The 17,720-nt window shown below is 48.7% G+C and overlaps 3 protein-coding genes across 5 annotated transcripts; all 3 read left to right on the top strand.

The window, feature by feature from the left end:
- Trappc1 (trafficking protein particle complex subunit 1) lies at nucleotides 1-1,934 on the top strand. 2 transcript variants are annotated; one of them, XM_004857470.4, is made up of 5 exons: nucleotides 1-184; nucleotides 295-393; nucleotides 539-609; nucleotides 1,132-1,270; nucleotides 1,566-1,934. In XM_004857470.4, exons 2-5 carry the CDS (start codon nucleotides 295-297, stop codon nucleotides 1,692-1,694), a joined length of 438 nt encoding a protein of 145 aa, XP_004857527.1. In that variant the 5' UTR covers nucleotides 1-184; the 3' UTR covers nucleotides 1,695-1,934. The 2 variants fall into 2 exon arrangements, with proteins under 2 accessions (XP_004857527.1, XP_021093780.1); XM_021238121.2 differs by lacking the exon at nucleotides 1-184 and having other exon boundaries at nucleotides 191-393; nucleotides 1,838-1,934.
- A 257-nt stretch (nucleotides 1,935-2,191) lies between these two features.
- On the top strand, nucleotides 2,192-10,113 carry Kcnab3 (potassium voltage-gated channel subfamily A regulatory beta subunit 3). Of its 2 annotated transcripts, XM_004857461.4 has the most exons (14): nucleotides 2,192-3,079; nucleotides 4,327-4,370; nucleotides 4,458-4,495; nucleotides 4,844-4,923; nucleotides 6,585-6,629; nucleotides 6,711-6,755; nucleotides 7,129-7,172; nucleotides 7,454-7,540; nucleotides 7,813-7,898; nucleotides 8,051-8,171; nucleotides 8,256-8,350; nucleotides 8,449-8,569; nucleotides 8,757-8,845; nucleotides 9,111-10,113. In XM_004857461.4, exons 1-14 carry the CDS (start codon nucleotides 2,838-2,840, stop codon nucleotides 9,186-9,188), a joined length of 1,215 nt encoding a protein of 404 aa, XP_004857518.1. In that variant the 5' UTR covers nucleotides 2,192-2,837; the 3' UTR covers nucleotides 9,189-10,113. The 2 variants fall into 2 exon arrangements, with proteins under 2 accessions (XP_004857518.1, XP_012932369.1); XM_013076915.3 differs by lacking the exon at nucleotides 6,585-6,629.
- A 4,979-nt stretch (nucleotides 10,114-15,092) lies between these two features.
- Rnf227 (ring finger protein 227) lies at nucleotides 15,093-17,688 on the top strand. Its single transcript, XM_004857588.4, has 2 exons — nucleotides 15,093-15,697; nucleotides 15,799-17,688. The coding sequence occupies exons 1-2, from the start codon at nucleotides 15,184-15,186 to the stop codon at nucleotides 15,852-15,854; spliced, it is 570 nt and encodes a 189-aa protein (XP_004857645.2). The 5' UTR covers nucleotides 15,093-15,183; the 3' UTR covers nucleotides 15,855-17,688.
- Nucleotides 17,689-17,720: the final 32 nt, after the last annotated feature.

Below are 17,720 nucleotides of genomic sequence, written 5' to 3'. Positions count from 1 at the left end.
TTCTCCAGACTGGGAGCCTGGGCGCGCTTGCGCGGCTCCGGCAGCCACGGATTGGTTGAGGGAGAGAGGCGGAGTCTGACAAAAGGGTGGTGTTACTGCCCTACTGTAGCAATTTGAAGACTCAGCGGGGCGGGACTGCTCGGAAACCGGAAGTAGCTCGTCTCCTGCGATAGGAGTAATTCCGGTGAGTCCAGGGGTGAGGTGCCCACCTGGTTGGAGGGATCTGGGGCCAAGAACCCGCGCCTGCGAAGTGAGGGCGGTCTTGGAGCGAGGCTCACATTCTCTGTCCTGCAGATGACTGTCCACAACCTGTACCTATTTGACCGGAATGGAGTGTGTCTGCACTACAGCGAATGGCACCGCAAGAAGCAAGCAGGGATCCCCAAGGAGGAGGTGACAAGAGGGCCCCTTGCAATTCTGGTGACCTCGCATCTCCAAACACTATGCCCCAGCCCACCCTTGTCTAAATTTCGTCTTATTACTATTCCCTACTCTGTCTCCCTCAACAACCGAGACCTAACTGTCCCTCTCCTTCCAGGAGTTCAAGCTGATGTACGGGATGCTCTTCTCTATCCGCTCATTTGTCAGCAAGATGTCCCCGCTAGACATGTACGACGGCCGCTGCGTCAGAGGAGATGTTGAGAGAAGGAGGGATAGCCTTGGGAATTTGGGGGGGGGGGTCCTTTCTAGAGTGGAAAGGACTTTGGCCCCTAGAAAGGGGAGGGGAGAGGCCCACTCCAGAGCGAGAGCACTGAAGCTGGCAGGAGTAGCAGTAGTAAATGTGAAAGTAAAGACGTTGAGGGCCAAGGCCAAGTTGAGAGGTAAATATGGGAGGTTTCTTAGCCGGGCAGGTGGTGCATGCCTATGATCCCAGCACTCAGGAGGCCGAAGCAGGAGGATTGCTGCGAGTTCAGGCCAGCCTTGCTGCATAGTAAGTTCAAGGCCAGCCTAAACTATAGTGCCAAGACCCTGTCTAAAAGAAAAATTTTTTTTAAAGGGAGGTTTCTTTACTTCCCCAGGCTCCTACAAACTGTTTATATGAAAAGGAAGTTGACCTTGAGGGGATCAGAAATGTTTCTTTGAGAGAGATTACACTCCCATCTTTAACACCCATCTTTAACATCTCTGCAGGAAGGACGGCTTCCTGGCCTTCCAAACTAGCCGTTACAAACTCCATTACTACGAGACGCCCACTGGGATCAAGGTTGTCATGAATACTGACTTGGGCGTGGGGCCCATCCGAGATGTGCTGCACCACATCTACAGTGCGGTTAGTGTCAGCCCAGGGGATGCTTCCACCACAGATTCTTACCCACATTCAGAACCCAAGGAGACCCTCAGATTTCCTCCCCTTATTATATCTAATTATATCTCTATTGAACTCAGACTTTTTGTGGGGGTCTTTAAGTTCTTAAAAACTCCTGCCACCAATTTCTCCTAAGGGAAGGCTTGCCTCCCAGCCCTGGTTCCTTGTGCATTCATATATACATATAGTCCTCAGGTCATACTAAGTTGAAAATAAGAACGTATGCAAAGCCCAGTTCTTACACTCTTCCTCCCCACAGCTGTACGTGGAACTGGTGGTAAAGAATCCTCTGTGCCCTCTGGGCCAAACTGTGCAAAGTGAGCTCTTCCGCTCCCGCCTAGACTCCTATGTCCGCTCTCTGTCTTTCTTCTCTGCCCGAGCTGGCTGAAGTACACTACCTCACCTGCCTGGAGAATTTGTGACTGCCTGGGGCTGTCCCTAACTTGCAGCCTCTGGGGATATTACAAGCCCCTCCACCAAACCCTCCCCCAGGGCAACAGCCTAAAGCCTCTTCCTGCACTCTGCCCCCAGGAGTCTCTTCATTCCCAAACCGTCCAGCTCTCCAGTTTTATCCCCAAGATGACGCTTCAAGAAGCACAGACTACAGAATAAACTTTTTGTCATCCTCTGCAGCCTGAGCGTTTCAGTTTGAGTGGGCCCTTCCAGTTCCGGCTCATCTGAGGCTGGCCACAGCCCTGCAAAGTCTGCAAAGGGTTTTGCTTATGTGTTTCTCAAAAGCTGCACTGTTGACATTTTGAGCTGGATAATTTGTTGTGTTTCGTAGAATTTTAACAGCAACTCTTGCTGCCACTTGCTAGGTGTAGTACATCCCTCTTCCGCCGATGACCCCCCCCCCCCCCCGCTTTGTAACATTAAAAGTGTCTCCAAATTTTGTTACGTTTCCCGGGGGATAAAAATCCCTTCCAACTGAGAGCCACTGGGCAGGGGTAAGGCTGACATGCCTCGGACACAGTGTGAGAAACAACGCTCTGGGGATCAGATCTCATCTTACGACGAGCCCTGTATTCCAGCCGCGGAGCCTTGGCAGGCCGGGCTTATGCAGATGAGCCGCAGATTTGGCTGGGAGGCGGTCAGTTCTATGTAAATGAAGTGGCGGTGCCTGCATGTTGATGAGCTGGGCCAGCTGCATACGCTGCTGGGAGCTCAGCTGGTCCCACTGCGGTTCGGGCCGAAGTGGCATCTCTCTCCCGTCACCCTTCCTCCCTGGTCCCTACCTTCTGACAACTGCCCTCAACCCTTACCCTCATCTTTCCCCCTCCTACCCCTTGCACCAGTGCCCCTAGTATCTGAATATCTCCGCCCCTGACACTCCTCGTATTGCTCCCTCGCCTCTGCAAAGCTCGAGACCTCCGGCAGCCCGCCCCCGCGGGCCGAGCCTGTCTGGCGGCTCCCGAAGCAGCCTCCTCAGCCTTCCCGCTTTCCTGGGAATCTCCCCACCACGACCCGGGGTGTCAGCCCTCAGGCTTCCCTGCCCCCTCGGAGCCCCCTTCCTCGCCCTTGGCCAGCCGGCATGCAAGTGTCTATCGTGTGCACCGAGCAGAACCTTCGCAGCCGGATCAGCGAGGACCGTCTGTGCGGACCCCGGCCCGGCCCGGGTGGCGGTAATGGCTGGCCAGCCGGCGTGGGGCACGGGAACCCTCCGGGGGGTGGAGGGTCAGGCCCCAAGGGCCGAGCCGCGTTGGTTCCCCGACCCCCGGCGCCTGCTGGGGCCCTCCGAGAAAGCACGGGCCGAAGCACTGGCATGAAATACAGGTATGGGGTGGCCGGGCAGCCAGCCTATCCTCTCCTCTTTCGGGACCCCTGAGGCTTCCTGGGATGGCCAAGACCCCTTCAAACTTCGCTAAAAAGGTCCCCGTTCATTCTAGTTGTCACTGGCACTTCCCAACTTGGTCCCTCTCTTGGTCTTGTCAATCCCCTCCCCCCCCCTTACTATGATAGGATCAAGTTTACCAAGGTTGACCAAGTCCTGTCAGATCCAGGGGATGCCTCTGAGCTTCCCCCTCATTGATAGGAGGGTGGCGGTGTGCGCGGAAATTCCAGTCAGCGCCCCAATGGAGTGTCCTTGGGTCGGCGTCCTGGGCTGAGGAGAGAGGCAAACGGCTTCTTGATCAGGCTTGCTAGGGCGCCTGACCCAGATATTGCCCCTACCTGATCTGAGCTCCCGGTCTTCTGCGACCTCTCCGGGGTGGGAGCGGGGAGAAGATGCGATGGACCATATGTTTCATCCCCATGCAGAGGGATGGGCTGGGTGGGGAGGATTGGTGGAAATTTGTCTTTATCTGTAGGCCTGGGACTCTCAGAACTCTCAGTCAGGGGAAGAAAAGGGGCACCTGGCTTTGTCAAGTGAAGAATCTGATCCCCTCCATGTGGCAGCCCTGATTAGGAAACTGAGATGACTACTTGGGTGGGGGCCCTTGGGAGGAGGAGAGGGCTCCCTCGTTCAGAAACTATCTTCACAAGCCAACAAGAGGCAGTGGAGAGGGCAAGACTTTCCTGTCACACTTCCCCCCAGCTCTTCTTTGCTGGAGGCTCATCCACCCAGCAACCCTTGCTTGTCTTGAATGCCTGAACTTGACTTCGTTTACTCTTCCACTCTGGTATCAGTCACCCTTTAGTGTGGCACTCTCTGATGGAGGGTCTCGTCTCACACTCATCACAGCCAACCACACTCCTGAAAGCCCCCTATTCTATATATTCCAGAGAGGATTTGAGCAGACATGACCTCAGTCAGAAGAAAGACAAACTAGACAGAACATCTTCAATGTCATAGGAGGAGAGGCATTGGACAGTGGCTCCACAGGAACTTGTTCTTCCAGCACTATTTCTAGGGCCTCTGCTACAGGGATAGTACCTCCCAATCCTGTAGATTCACTAGGTCTAGTTTCTTTGGACTAAGACACCCTGGGGGCTTCTCAGTCTGGAAGGAAAGGAATTGGGGGCCAATAACCTAGGTCCCTAATGTAGACTCCAACCTTTTTTGCTGCTTCTGTATCCTGCAGGAATCTAGGAAAGTCTGGTCTTCGGGTATCCTGTCTTGGCCTGGGTGAGTCAGACTAGGAATTAAGGGAAGGGGGCATTCTTTCACAGCCTGCCTCCCACAGTTCTCATGTACCTGGCTTTTCTCTTGCAGGTACCTGGGTGACATTTGGTTCTCAGATCTCAGATGAGGTATAAGTGATGGGTCCTAGAAATAGGGTGGGGTGGGGGTGGGTCAAGAATCAGAAAAATGAAAAATGGGGGCTGGGGATTTAGCTCAGTGGTGCTGCTCCATGACTGCCTCAAAAGCACAAGGCCCTAAGTTCTATCCCCGGTACAAGAAAAAAAAAAGAAAAGTGAAAACTGGACCTGGAAAGGGGTTTGGACAACAAGCATGGGGAAGGAAAGATCTGAAGTTGGAAGATGGAAGAAAGGGAAAGAATGTGGGAATCAGGGCTGAGGTGCCATGGGTTACAGTGCATCGAGGAAGGTAACTGAGGGGCCATGGTTGATGTTCAACTCTTTCTCTCACCTCCCTAGACAGCAGAGGATGTGCTGACAGTAGCCTATGAGCATGGTATAAACCTGTTTGACACCGCCGAAGTGTATGCAGCAGGAAAGTAAGGACTGGGGTGAAAGCTAAGTTACATTTGGAGGGCTGAGTGAACATCAGGGATTCTTGTTTCCCTCTAAAGAATCCTTGGAATTCTTGGAACACTTAAGGTCCAACCTTTCAATTTATGAGTCCCTAAAGTATTATGGGAGTTGTAATCCCAAAATCAGTTCCTCTTTGGTTTAGGGGTCAACAGGCATACTATACAGTCACATTAAATAAAACCAAAAATATACCCTGGGCAGCAGTTATGTACAACTATTTGAGGATTACGTAGCTGGACTTTCAAACATGCCATACCATTCCACACACCTATGACTTCCTCCTGGGAGTAGCCAAAACCTAGGATGACTGACCCCACCTCTTCTCTATCTGGCAAACAGTTCTGCTTATCTTCAAGACTTGGTCCCAATATCAGCTCCTCCAAGAAACCTTTGCCTAACTTCCCAATGTTGGTCACCATGCCCCATACACTTCCAAAGCACTTTATACTGCCTGCTGACACACAGTTATATACTGAGTTATGTACCCATATTTTCTGCTTTATTCAGAACTTCTCCTTTCATGGAATTTGTCTTGCTCTTCTCCAAATACCTCCACAGAACCGAGTACAGAACAGACACTCCTTATGGGATAGAATCAACATGGTCTCAAAAAGTAAATTCTGTGCAGGTGCATGCCACATGCCTGCAATCCCAGCTACTTGGGAGATTGAGGCAAGAGCATTCCAAGTTCAAGGCCAGCCTGGGTAATTTAGGGAGACACTGTCTTAAAATAAAGTGGCTGGGGATGTAGCTCAATAGTAGAATACTTGCCTAGCATATACAAAGTCCTAGGTTCAATCCCCAATGTCAGGGTGGTGGTGGTGGTGGTGGTGGTGAGGTATACTCTTTTAAGTGGTTAAACAAACAAAACAGACAGGAGATACACAAGATTAAACAATAGGAAACATTTCAGTACTAGTCCTTCATAACAATGTAAGACTTGTCACAAGTTAGCTCATAATTACAAATATGATGCTCAAGAATTGAACCAATTTTATGGAAGCTGATAAGGACTGTGGCAAGCAGAGAGCATTTTATGGATTGGTTAGAATCCAAGCTGAGTTTAGGAGGACGGGTGGGATTTTGCTGAGGCTCAGAGAAGGGGGGGAACAACCCAGATGGTTGAAACCAGACAAGACAGTCTTCTCAGTCTTCACTAGTCCGTCCTCTGGCCATTCTATTTTGTCCCTTAGTACCCAAAGGGCTTGGTACAAAGTAGATGCACAGCAGATATTTGTTGAATGAATGAATGAAGCTGGAAGTAGTGGTACATGCCTGTAATCCTAGCACTCTGGGAAGCTGAGGCAAGAAGATCAAAAGTTCAACCCAAATCTGGGCAACTTAGTGAGATCCTGTCTCAAAATAAAAAATTTAAAAAGGGCTAGGGATGTAGCTCAGTGTAAAGGCCCTGAGTTCAACTTTCAGTACTGAGAAAAAAAAGAAAAGAGTGAATGATAACTATATGACTACACCCCAGCTCCACGAGCTCCTCTTATTTAGTCCAAGGTAGAGCTGAGAACCCATTTGGGCGCCTAGTTTTAGCTCTATTTTACGAGAGAGAAAAAGTGAGGGGGTGGGGAATCTACCTTGGAGAGGTCAGTGCCTTTGCATGTCTTTCTTCCAGGGCTGAAAGGACCCTAGGCAACATTCTCAAGAACAAAGGTTGGAGGTGAGACTTTTGGGGGATTGTTGAATATATAATCACCCAAAATTCCTTTTGTTGCTGGTTCTCCCATTTCTCTTTTTCCAGGAGATCAAGCTATGTTATCACCACCAAGATTTTTTGGGGAGGACAGTAAGTGTCTGCCCCATTACAATTGAAAAGACCCACAAAAATGTGTGTGAGCTGGGTGTGGTGGCACACACCTGTAATCTCAACACTCTGGGAGGCTGAGGTGGGAGGAGCCCAGCCTGGGAAATTTAGTGAGACTCTCTCAAAATAAAAAATAAGAGAAGTAGTGATGTAGCTCAGCACAAAGGCCCCGAGTTCAATTCCCAGTACAACCAACCAATTGTGAATGTATATGGGGTAGGGATGGGGGTGGGTTGTAGAGGGGACCCAGATGTTGCCCTTGAGGATTCTTAGCATCTCAGTTCCTCATGGCTCCAGGCCAGCCCTGGTCCCCTATCTTTGTCACATCTCATCTTTGACTTATCTCTTCCTTCAGGGCAGAAACTGAGCGAGGCTTAAGCCGAAAACACATCATTGAAGGTGAGATTTAGGGGGTAAAACCTGAATGGCTAGGCATGGAAGCCAGGGGAGTGGGCAACATTTTCTGAAGCTCTGAATTGGAGAATTTTGGTGGCCATCCCAAGAGAGTAAAGCTTGAATTTTTTTTTTTTTTTTTTTGGTACCGGGAATCAAACTCTGGTCCTTGTACTTGTGCAGCAGGCAGCGAAACCACTGAGCTAAATCCTCGGCCCAAAGTTTGAATTCTTAGTAAATTGAAACTTTGGAGTTTCTCACCTTCCTCTCTCCACTCCCACTTTCAGGCTTACGAGGATCCCTGGATCGTCTCCAGTTGGGATACGTGGACATAGTCTTTGCCAGTTGCTCAGACCCTAACAGTCCTATGGAGGGTAAAAGCAGCACCCCCAAACCTGACAGCCCTTCAAAACTGGGCATTTCCTCAAACCCTCAGCAGGAAGCCAGCCCCACCCCGAAGGCCTCCCAAGCTCCACAGCAGAGGCTTAGACCCCAGGATTTAGGGAGAGAGGCAAAGAACAGATCTAAACCTCTCTGGCTGCACAAAGATGCCTAGGGTCTTGGCAGGGTGGGCTGAAGCCTGCAGATCTGGAGTCTTAAATGCCTGAGGTCTGGCAGTGAGGCTGTCCCTCTCCTGTGTGCCTAGAGATTGTTCGAGCCATGACCTATGTCATCAACCAGGGCCTGGCCCTATACTGGGGGACATCCCAATGGGGGGCTGCAGAAATCATGGTGAGTATGTGAATATATGACCCCACTCCCCCATCCCACACTGGCTCCCACTTTTTACATGGCCACCCCAAACCCCACCACACTGGGGGAGGGGAGAAGGAAGAAAATGCAAAGAATGCTCTAACTCTAGTCTCCTCCCCACCCCAACCTAGGAGGCCTACTCCATGGCTAGACAGTTCAATCTAATTCCTCCTGTGTGTGAACAAGCAGAGCACCACTTGTTTCAGAGGGAGAAGATGGAGTTGCAGCTGCCTGAACTCTACCACAAGATTGGTGTGCAGATCCTCATCCCTACCTTACCCCCCATCTCCTCCATGGCCTCGGTCCCTTTCCCACATCTACTCCTTTTTGTCTTAGGAGTTGGCTCAGTCACTTGGTCTCCTCTGGCCTGTGGCCTCATTACTAGCAAGTATGATGGGCAAGTTCCAGATACCTGCAGGGCCACCATCAAGGTGAGATCTGGGGTCTCAAGATGGCAGGGCCAGGCTATATGGACTGCTGTGTGTGGTGGTGGAAGCTGGGCCTTTTGCTGATTCTCCTTGACATCCAGGGCTACCAGTGGCTCAAGGATAAAGTGCAGAGTGAAGATGGCAAGAAGCAACAAGCCAAAGTCATGGACCTTCTCCCCATCACCCACCAGCTAGGATGCACTGTAGCCCAGCTTGCTATTGGTGAGACACTGCTAGTTCTGGACACTTCAAAGGTCCTGTCTCACTTCGAGACTTCCCAAACCTATCCAAGACTGTCCCTGGAGAGAACTCTGTTCTTCAGAGATACTTCTGAGGTCTGTGTGCTCACTGCTCCCCATGAGTTCTTTTTATTTTTTCCCCTTTTCTTTCTTCCCTCTTCCGGTTCCAGCATGGTGTCTCCGCAGTGAGGGTGTCAGCTCGGTCTTGCTGGGGGTGTCAAGTGCAGAGCAGCTGATGGAACACTTGGGCGCCCTACAGGTAAGCTGGGGACTCAGAGGTAAAGCCCATCCCTGCCCCCTTCCCCAGGTGTAAATGCTGTGCTGTCTCAGGATGGCCTTGAAGTCAGCCTTGACAGAGTCCTTTCTTTGCCTGAGAAAGGCCCAGGCCACAAGGCCAGGCAGTAAGCACATCTGCGATTCTTTCTTTCCACCCCTAACTGTGGTGCTCCCCTGGGCCGTCGAACTCCAGGCCTTTCTCAGTGACTCAGTAGGGCCTGTTCTGTCCACCACCTTTCCTGCTCTAGGTATTGAGCCAGCTGACGCCGCAAATGGTGATGGAGATAGACGGGCTCCTGGGGAACAAATCACATTCCAAGAAATAGTCGGTCGTGGGGCACAGACACCCAGCACAAGTCGCTGCACCCGTCGGAGAACCACCTCCCAAATACTCCCACGTCATCCTTCGACACAGCGGCTGGAGCCAGGGTGTCCCCGCTCACTAGAGTCCCAGCTTTGAGTAGCGCTGTGCATGAACAAAGCCATATCCTTCCGCAGAGGGCCTTGGGAGAGAAAGTAGTCCACCTGCCCCCGGCTACGTCCTTGTAGGCCTTCTTGCTAATCCTGGGCATGAGCTATGGGCCGTCCCCTCTCTGCCTTTTGGTCTTGCTCCTTGCTCTCTTCTCCCTATTGCAGAGGCCCAGAAAAATCCCACCAGATATAAGAAAAATGCTTAGTGCCTCAAGAATGGCCCTTGAACTGTGATGGGATAAGAACCTAATAAGTGAGTTGTAATGTCATCTGGGACAAACGAAATGGGTCTTTACATTATTGGATAAAAAGGAGACAGGCTGGTCCTGGCAAGAAGTACATAATTTTGGGGAAACTAGATCTGTGCCTCCACCTCCCAACCTGGGGGTAGAGGAGGACTTAAATCTAGAACTAGTTTAATACCTTGTTCTTACAGAGAGGAAGTAGGGGTGGGGAATACAGTGATACAGCACCAACCTAGGCAGAGGGAAATTTGATAGCAAATGTATAGCATGGGCTGGCAAAAGTGGCCAGGGTGGCCTTAGAACAAAGTTGGGTGGTGCTTTGCAGAAATTAGGGAGTCATTTGGTTACCAGCAGAGACATGGGGCTGACCAATCAAGGTCTGAGGACAAACTTTTGAGCCTCAAGCTGGACTTCCTACCTGGAGGTGGAGGACTGCAGTCTTCCATCTGACAATAACCCTAAAGCAATAATGATGGCTCCTCTTCTACTGTAAGCCTTCCCAGGGAACTGTAAATAAAATCTCGGCTTGATCCTATGATATCTGAAATTGCAGGGGACTGAGAGACTATAGTCCCTGTCTCACATACTGGCGTTCTTATCCTGGGTCATTAGAAAGCTCTGCACTAGTTTTTCTCTCCATTCACCTCAGTGACTCAGGAATAGGGCACTTGGTCACTGTTCTCAAGGACTTAGACACCAAGTATTCCCAGGACTGGGTCTTCTTTAGAACCTTCTTTAGAACCTAGTGATCTAGCTTTCTAGTTTTCCTGCTCAATCTATGAAAGACCCAGCTGATACTCTTTGTCTTTTTGTTTTTATTTATTTATTTGGTACTGGGGATTGAACTTGGGTCCTTGCGTTTGCACAGCAGGTAGCGAAACCACTGAGCTAAATCCCAGGCCCTGGCCTTTTTGTTTTTGAAGGTATATTAACCATACTTCTTCCCTGTTTTGTATTCCTTTCCTCTACCCTGATACATGCACACCAAACAACTATTTGAGTAGTTTTCTCATGGCTGGGAGAGGCTGTTCTGAGGTTGAGGATTTCCAATTTGGCAACAGAGGGAAAGTTCAGACCTGTCTCTGGCAGAAGGGATACAGAGAGAGAGGGAAAGGAATTACAATTTTAGAAGGAGAAAGAAAAATCAGTAAAAGATCAGAGGGTATGTAGGTCACAGAAAAACAAAATCAAATTGGGATGTCAGATACTGCCCCTATTTTTTTTTTCCCCAAAGGACTCTGATTTCCTGGGGTGGGTGGAAAGTTATGACCTTCAAAGATCACAAGGAAGAGAGGATGAGCTCTGCCTTCTTTAAATACAATTTTACCATCTCTTTTTTTTTTTTCTGGTACTGGGGATCGAACTCGGGACCTTGCCCTTTCAAGGCAGGTGGTGAAACCACTGAGCTAAATCCCCAGCCCTTACCATCTCCCTTCTACTCCTCCTCATCCTGCCTTGATCTTGAAGGTGGGAGCACAGAGTAAAACTAAGTTCCAAAAGAGAAAAACCAGCAGCCTGCCATTTACTGGATGAGCAACCAACAGGATAAACTTATGAATACTTACATCTGCCCAATCATCTCCCACTCATTTTGGAAGACTGTGGAGGAAACAAAGAAGTAAAATGTATGACTAAACCATGATTAGTTCTTCTGCAACAAACATACAAAAAATTATTAATTCAAAATATTATCCTCCTTTAATGTCCTCTTGAAGGGTTATGCACTTCTTACAGTGCTGCCTCTCCCATTGTTTAACATTTAAAAAAACTTTTAGACACCTTCAAAGCAGTCTAGAAGCCCTTTTAAACTTCCTGTGTTATCACACTTCCTTTGTATATATCCATTTGCCATATTTCTCACCCACCTCATTCATGAGTTTATCAAGTATTTGTTTATTGAGTCTTATGATATGGCACAGTGATACAATGGTGAACAAAACCAGCCTCAGAACAACCTCTGTGCAGTTTACTGATGGGAGAGATAGTCACATGACCACAAGTCAAATACAAACTTCAGTTTCTGATGTCCAGAGGAAAGTACCTTGTCTTAGTGTCTGTAATGAGTATTTGACATGATGAGGTTGTGCTGACAGCAGAAAGATGAGTAGGTGTTAATCATGAAAGCAAGAGTTAGGGGAATAGCATATGTGAAGGCCTTGTGAAGGGAAGCTGTGTTAGCTTTCTACTTTGACAAAATACCTGTGATAAGCAATTTAAAAAGAGGTATGGTTTATTTTGGCTTGTAGTTTCAGAAGTTTCAGTCCATGGTCACTTGGCCATGTTGCTTTTGGGCCTGTGGTGAGGCAGCACAGTATGGTAGAAGAAACCACTTAATTCATGGTGGCCAAGAAGCAGAAAGAGGACAGGACTGGTATCTCAAGGGTACACCCCCAATGATCTAATGTCCTTCCATTAGGCTCCACCTCCTAAAGGTTCCACCACCTCCAGATGAGGCCATCAGTTGGGGACCAGGCCTTCAACACATGAGGCTTTGGGGGACATTTAAGATCCAAACCATAATAAGGCAAAGGTCTCCAGAGTGTCTAAAGAAGAGATAAAATCTGAGGCATAGATGAGTCAGAACACACAGAGCTGTTAGCATACAGACTTTAGGATATTATCTTTATCTAAAGGACAGCAGGACAGCCTCTGTCAGTTATCTATTGACACACAAAACATCATCCCAAGATCTAGTAAAGTCAAGCAGCTTTAAAAAAAATTTTTTTTCATGATTCTGTGGATTGGTTGCTGTTTTCACCTCTATCACACAGCTGCATCCAGCTGGCAGGCTGGCTGAACAAGAACACCCAAGGTCTCACTAGTATGTCCGGTAGTTAGCTCTGGCTATTGGCTAGAACACCTCTATTCGTTTTTTTTTGTTTTTTTTTTGGGACCGGGGATTGAACTCAGGTCCTTGCCCACTTGCGCAGCAGGGGGCAAAACCACTGAGCTAAATCCCCGGCCCAAGCACCTCTATTCTCCATATGGCCTAATTCTCCAATGGTCTAATCCTACTTATATGGTGGCCTCAGGGCAGCATTCCAAGGGGACAAAGGCAGAAGCTGCAAGGCCTTCAAAGAACTAGGCTCCAGATTTCTGCCACATTCTGTTGGTCAAGGCTAGTTACAAAGCCAGCCCAGACACAAGGGACAGAGAAATAGACACTAATTCTTAATGGGAGAAGCAACAAAGTGACATTACAAAGGAACTGGGGACCGTTCAACTATCACATCAATAGACTTTATTTTTTAAATTAAATATTATTTTATTTTATCCCATTCCCCCCCCCCCAACACCCCCACCCCCCCATGTACTAAAGCTATTTCCTTTTTTCCCTTCTATTTTCAATTTTTTTTTTCTGGTACCGGAGATTGAACTCAGGAGGACCTTGCACTTGCCAGGCAGGCAGGGTTCCACTGAGTTAAATCCCCGGCCCCTATTTTCACTTTTTTTCTTGTCCTTTCCTTCTCCCTTATTTCCCTTCACATTTGAACACGTTTTTCCCATTTCCCAACATCCATTATACATTTCAGTCCTTATTTCCATGTTCAATTTCTCACACCAGAGAAACAATGTTGTATTTAAACATGTGTGGCTGGTTTATTTCACTTAAGAGTATAGTCTCAAAGTCCATCCATTCAGCTATAAATGTCAATAGACTTTAAAGAGGAGAAAAAGGAGCATGTGGAAGGACATGACTAGGTTTGAGCTTTGGAAAGATCTCTGGAAACAAACACAGAAAGGCCTGAAGAAGGCCAGAGTGCCTGCAAATAGACTTTTAGGAGGCTGCCACTGGGGTCTAAGCAAGAGATGATGGCAACTTGGACTAAGGTGGTGGGCAGCAAATGAAAATAAGTAGGTGGATTAGAGAGATATTTAAGAAACAAAATGACAGGCTTGGTGATGGGTGGATAAGGGAAGGTGAGGGGAAGGGAGGTGTCAAGGATAACAACTAGGTTTCTGGAGTTGAGTCCAGGAAGAGGTAGGAAACACTGCTCCCAGTTTAGAAGGGAGATCATCAGTTTGGATCCTGGAAGATGAACAAAGCTATGCAGCAGGCTACTGGATATACAAATCTGAAGCTCAGAGTGGTCTCCTGGCTATCAAACAATTTGGGTACATTTATATAATAAAATCTATTTAAAGGATTAAAGTTTAGCCAGGCGTGGTGGCGCAAACCTGTAGTCCCAGCACTTGGGAGGTTGAGTCAGGTGGATTGCTGCAAGTTCAAGGCCAGCCTGAGCTACATAGTGAGTTCAAAGCCAGCCTGAACTAAATAGCAAGACCCTGTCTCAAAAAATAAAAAGATTAAATTTTATTAACAATTTAGTTTTTTTAAAAAACTGCAATAAACCAGTAAATGCATGGATATACAGAAGCCCATCTTGTCTCAACCAAAAAAGATGGCTGTTGAAAATATTGTATACTGAGACGTTAAAGTGAACATAATATAAATTGGGAGCCCAGGATAATAGTACCAGTTAATACTTACCTGGTATTTTACTGTGTACCGGGTACTATTTTAAGCACCTTACATACACAGGCTCTTTCAATCCTATTATTGTCCATACTCTGTAGATGAGGAAATCAAGGCCCAAAGAAATTAATTTGCTCAAAGTCTCACAACTGCTCGTAGAGGCTAGGACCTGTACTCCAGCTTCCACAACAGAACCTGGGCTGCGGTTCCAGGAGAGGGGGGTTAAGCTCACCTGGGTGTGGGTGTCGCACCTTGAGAGCATATGGGTTGTGAGTACTACGTCCTGTTTACCTGTGGGGTAAGTCAGATCCTTGAGTCAGAAGTCATGCTAAGCTGCTTTGCTGGAGCCATCATAGTGTGTAGGTGTCCAGATATTCCGGAAGGAAGATTCCCAGAATTCCTAGGGGCCACAGTACTGAAATCGAGGTCCCTCCTTTGGCTGAGGTGTCAGCTGGAGTTGTACAGTTTTTTGTGGGGGGGGGGGGGTTGGTACCGGGGATCGAACTCGGGTCCTTGTGCTTGCAGGGGCAGGCGGCGGAACCACTGAGCTAAATCCCCGGCCCTAGAGTTGTACAGTTTGAGACTAAAACTTGGGAAGCCAGCTTTACAAGAACACGGGGCGGGGCGGGGGGGGGGGGTTGTCCACATATAAGGTGAATAAGGGCACTGTGAGAGCTGGGCAGCATCCAAACATCCAAGAGCCCATCAAAATGTGGGCAGAACGGAAGTTTGCGTGGGGTTGTGAAAGAGTGTGAGCAACTGACAAATGGGCCCGGGGTATTTGGGGACCTGAGGATTTGCACATGGCACTATTTAAGAGTGCTGGCGTTGTGCTGGGAGTGAAAGAGTTCGTGGAAGGGGCATTGAATGATATGTGACGAGGGAAGTATTGGAATGGCCTGGCCGCCTCCTGCTCGGCCATCGCCAGCATTCCAGCCTCGCACCTCCACCGCCCCGTTGCGTGCCGCCACCCGGAGCCGCCCGACAATCTCGTGACGCCTCGAGGGCGGGGCCTCATTATTAAAAGGAGAAAGAGGCCGCGGGGCGGGCCCCAGGACTGGACCTGGGCCGCAGGAGTGCCCTTTCGTTCTGTCCACGAAGTTGGCCGCCTTAGCTACGGCGGGCACGATGCAGCTCCTGGTGAGGGTACCTTCTCTTCCAGAGAGGGACGAGCTGGACTGCAACATCTGCTGCCTACCCTTCAACCTCGGTGGCCGCGCCCCCCGCCGCCTACCCGGCACGGCGGGCACCCGCTGCGGCCACACACTCTGCACAGCCTGCCTGAGCGAGCTGGCTGTGCGTGGAGACGGTGGCGGGGCAGCGCGCGTGGTGCGTCTACGTCGCATCGTCACGTGTCCCTTCTGCCGAGCGCCTACCCCTCTTCCTCGTGGCGGTGTCACGGAGGTCGCTCTAGATCTAGACCTGTGGTCACGACTGGAGGAAAAAGCTCGCGCTGACCGCGAACGTGAAGAGGCGGGGAGCCCGGCTAAGGAAAGCCGCGACGCCGACAGAGAGGCAGATGATGAAGAGGAGTGCGAGAAGGGGGCGGAACCTAGAAGCGCGGGTTGGCCTGCGGTCCGTCGGCTCTGGGACCGAGTCCTGAGGCCCGCTCGCCGCTTGCGGCGTCCGCTGCCTAGCAACGGTGAGGGGCAGCCCTGGGAGGATGCCGGGGAGTGACTGCGGTGGAACGCTGGGGTGAGGGTGCATCTTCCAGCTGCCGCTAACCCTTCTTCTTTCCCCAAGTGTTGTACTGCCCAGAGATCAAGGACATTGGCAGCATGACCCGGTGCACGCTGTAACTGAGGAAGACGGAAGCTATAAGGAGAAGGAAGGTGGGAGCTGCAGCTTCTCGCGCGCTTTAGTAGGGGCTAAATGTCAAGACTTACACCCTCCCCTATCCTGGGGTTGGAGTAGGATGAGGGAGTTGAGCCGAGGGCAGGAGGGAACGCCCTGGGAGGTACTGATGCTGAGCTGAGGAGGGCCCTAGACGAACTCGCCCCCATGTACTGATGGTGCCAGCATTGCGTTTTCATGATGGAGTATCCCAGGCATGATGTAATCAAAGCCTACATTACTGTGGGAGGAAAACAGGTTGTTTGATTTGGCTTCTGTCTAGGGAGGCTGTGGTGTGTGGGAGCAACAAATCCCATTTTAGCAATTGTCAGTGGTTTGAATTTTTTTTTTTTTTTTTGGTACCGGGCATCAAACTCGGGTTCTTGCGCTTTCGAGGCAGCCGGCGGAACCACTGAGCTAAATCCCCGGCCAGTTTGAAATTTTTAAAAAGATGGAAGTCATGTTAATCTCACTTCTCTAGCATGTAAGGGCATTGGTATGTCTGTCTTCCCCACTCCCAGTTGTTTCAGAAATTACTGAGATGCCTCCCTGTTACGATTAGAGGCTTTGCTTCATTTCCCAATCTCCCTTCAGCCTACAAGGGCAGGTATCTGAAGGTCCAGTGGGCATTTATGTGAGGCACTTAAGGCTTATCAGGAATGGAAGGAGAACCATTTGGTGAGGGCGTCACAATTTAAATTTTTTTTTTTTTTTTTTTTTTTACCGGGGATCGAACTCGGGACCTTGCGCTTGCGAAGCAGGCGCCGGAACCACTGAGCTAAATCCTCGACCCTAAATTTTTGATATTATCTGTATTATTTTCACAAGGACACCCTGGGACTACTGGTAAAATGTTTCTAATTTTAAACTTGTGTCCTATAACGGGACACCATCTGTTGTATGCCATGAATTGCTTAGATCATAGTCAAGAACTAGCAGGGCCGGGGATTTAGCTCAGCGGTTTTGCTGCCTGCTGCACAAGCACAAGGACCTGAATTTGATCCCCGGTCCCCCCCCAAAAAAACCCAAAAAACAAACAAACAACAACAACAAAGAACTAGCATTGAGCACTTGTTGGAAGTGCAGAATTTCAGGATCCCACTCCACACTTCAGACTGCACTTTAACAATCCCAGTGATTCATGTAAATACAGGTTTAAGAAACACTAGTCTAGATCCTAGACACTATGATATCACCATCTGTAGGTATAATATTGAAAACATAATACATTATACTAGCTTATTGAAAGTTCCAGAGTAACATTCTGTTGAAGAAAACTTACATTTTTCTGAGTTAAAAATGTGAACTACTTTTAAGTATAGACCTCAATTTGTTAGGGGTCTCCAAGGTTTTTTTTTTGGTGTTTGCACAACTCTGTAAATATACTAAAAACCATTGAGTTGTGCCTTTTTTTTTTTTTTTTGCGGTACAGGGGAGAATTTAGGACCTTGTGCTTGCGAGGCAGGTACGGTGCCACTGAGCTAAATTCCCAGCCCTCTAAGGTTTATTTTTGAATGACAGATCATAGCTGTATTCATTATAAGGTATAAACATCTATTTTAATTCATATTTTTCTATTTTCCTACTCTTAACTCTCAATTTATGTTCTGAGAGCCCTTTTCCCTATCCTCTGTAACACATAATACCTTGTTTTATTTTTACTGCTTTTACTTCCTGGTATTTCGTGTTTTGTGATTGTCCCCCACTCTATGACAGCAATGACTGACTTGTGAGTTTTGTGAGTAACAGCAGTGTTAATGTGTAGTATGCACTCAATAAATATTTGTTGGATTTCTCTTATTTTTTTAATCTCAAGAACTAAGTGTCTGACC

The sequence above is a fragment of the Heterocephalus glaber genome, unplaced genomic scaffold (assembly GCF_053883595.1).
Source record: "Heterocephalus glaber isolate CG9 unplaced genomic scaffold, H.glaber_assembly_v1.0 deba00001564, whole genome shotgun sequence".
NCBI classification, from domain to species: Eukaryota; Metazoa; Chordata; class Mammalia; order Rodentia; family Bathyergidae; genus Heterocephalus; species Heterocephalus glaber.
This window is presented reverse-complemented; position numbering and strand designations above follow the sequence as displayed.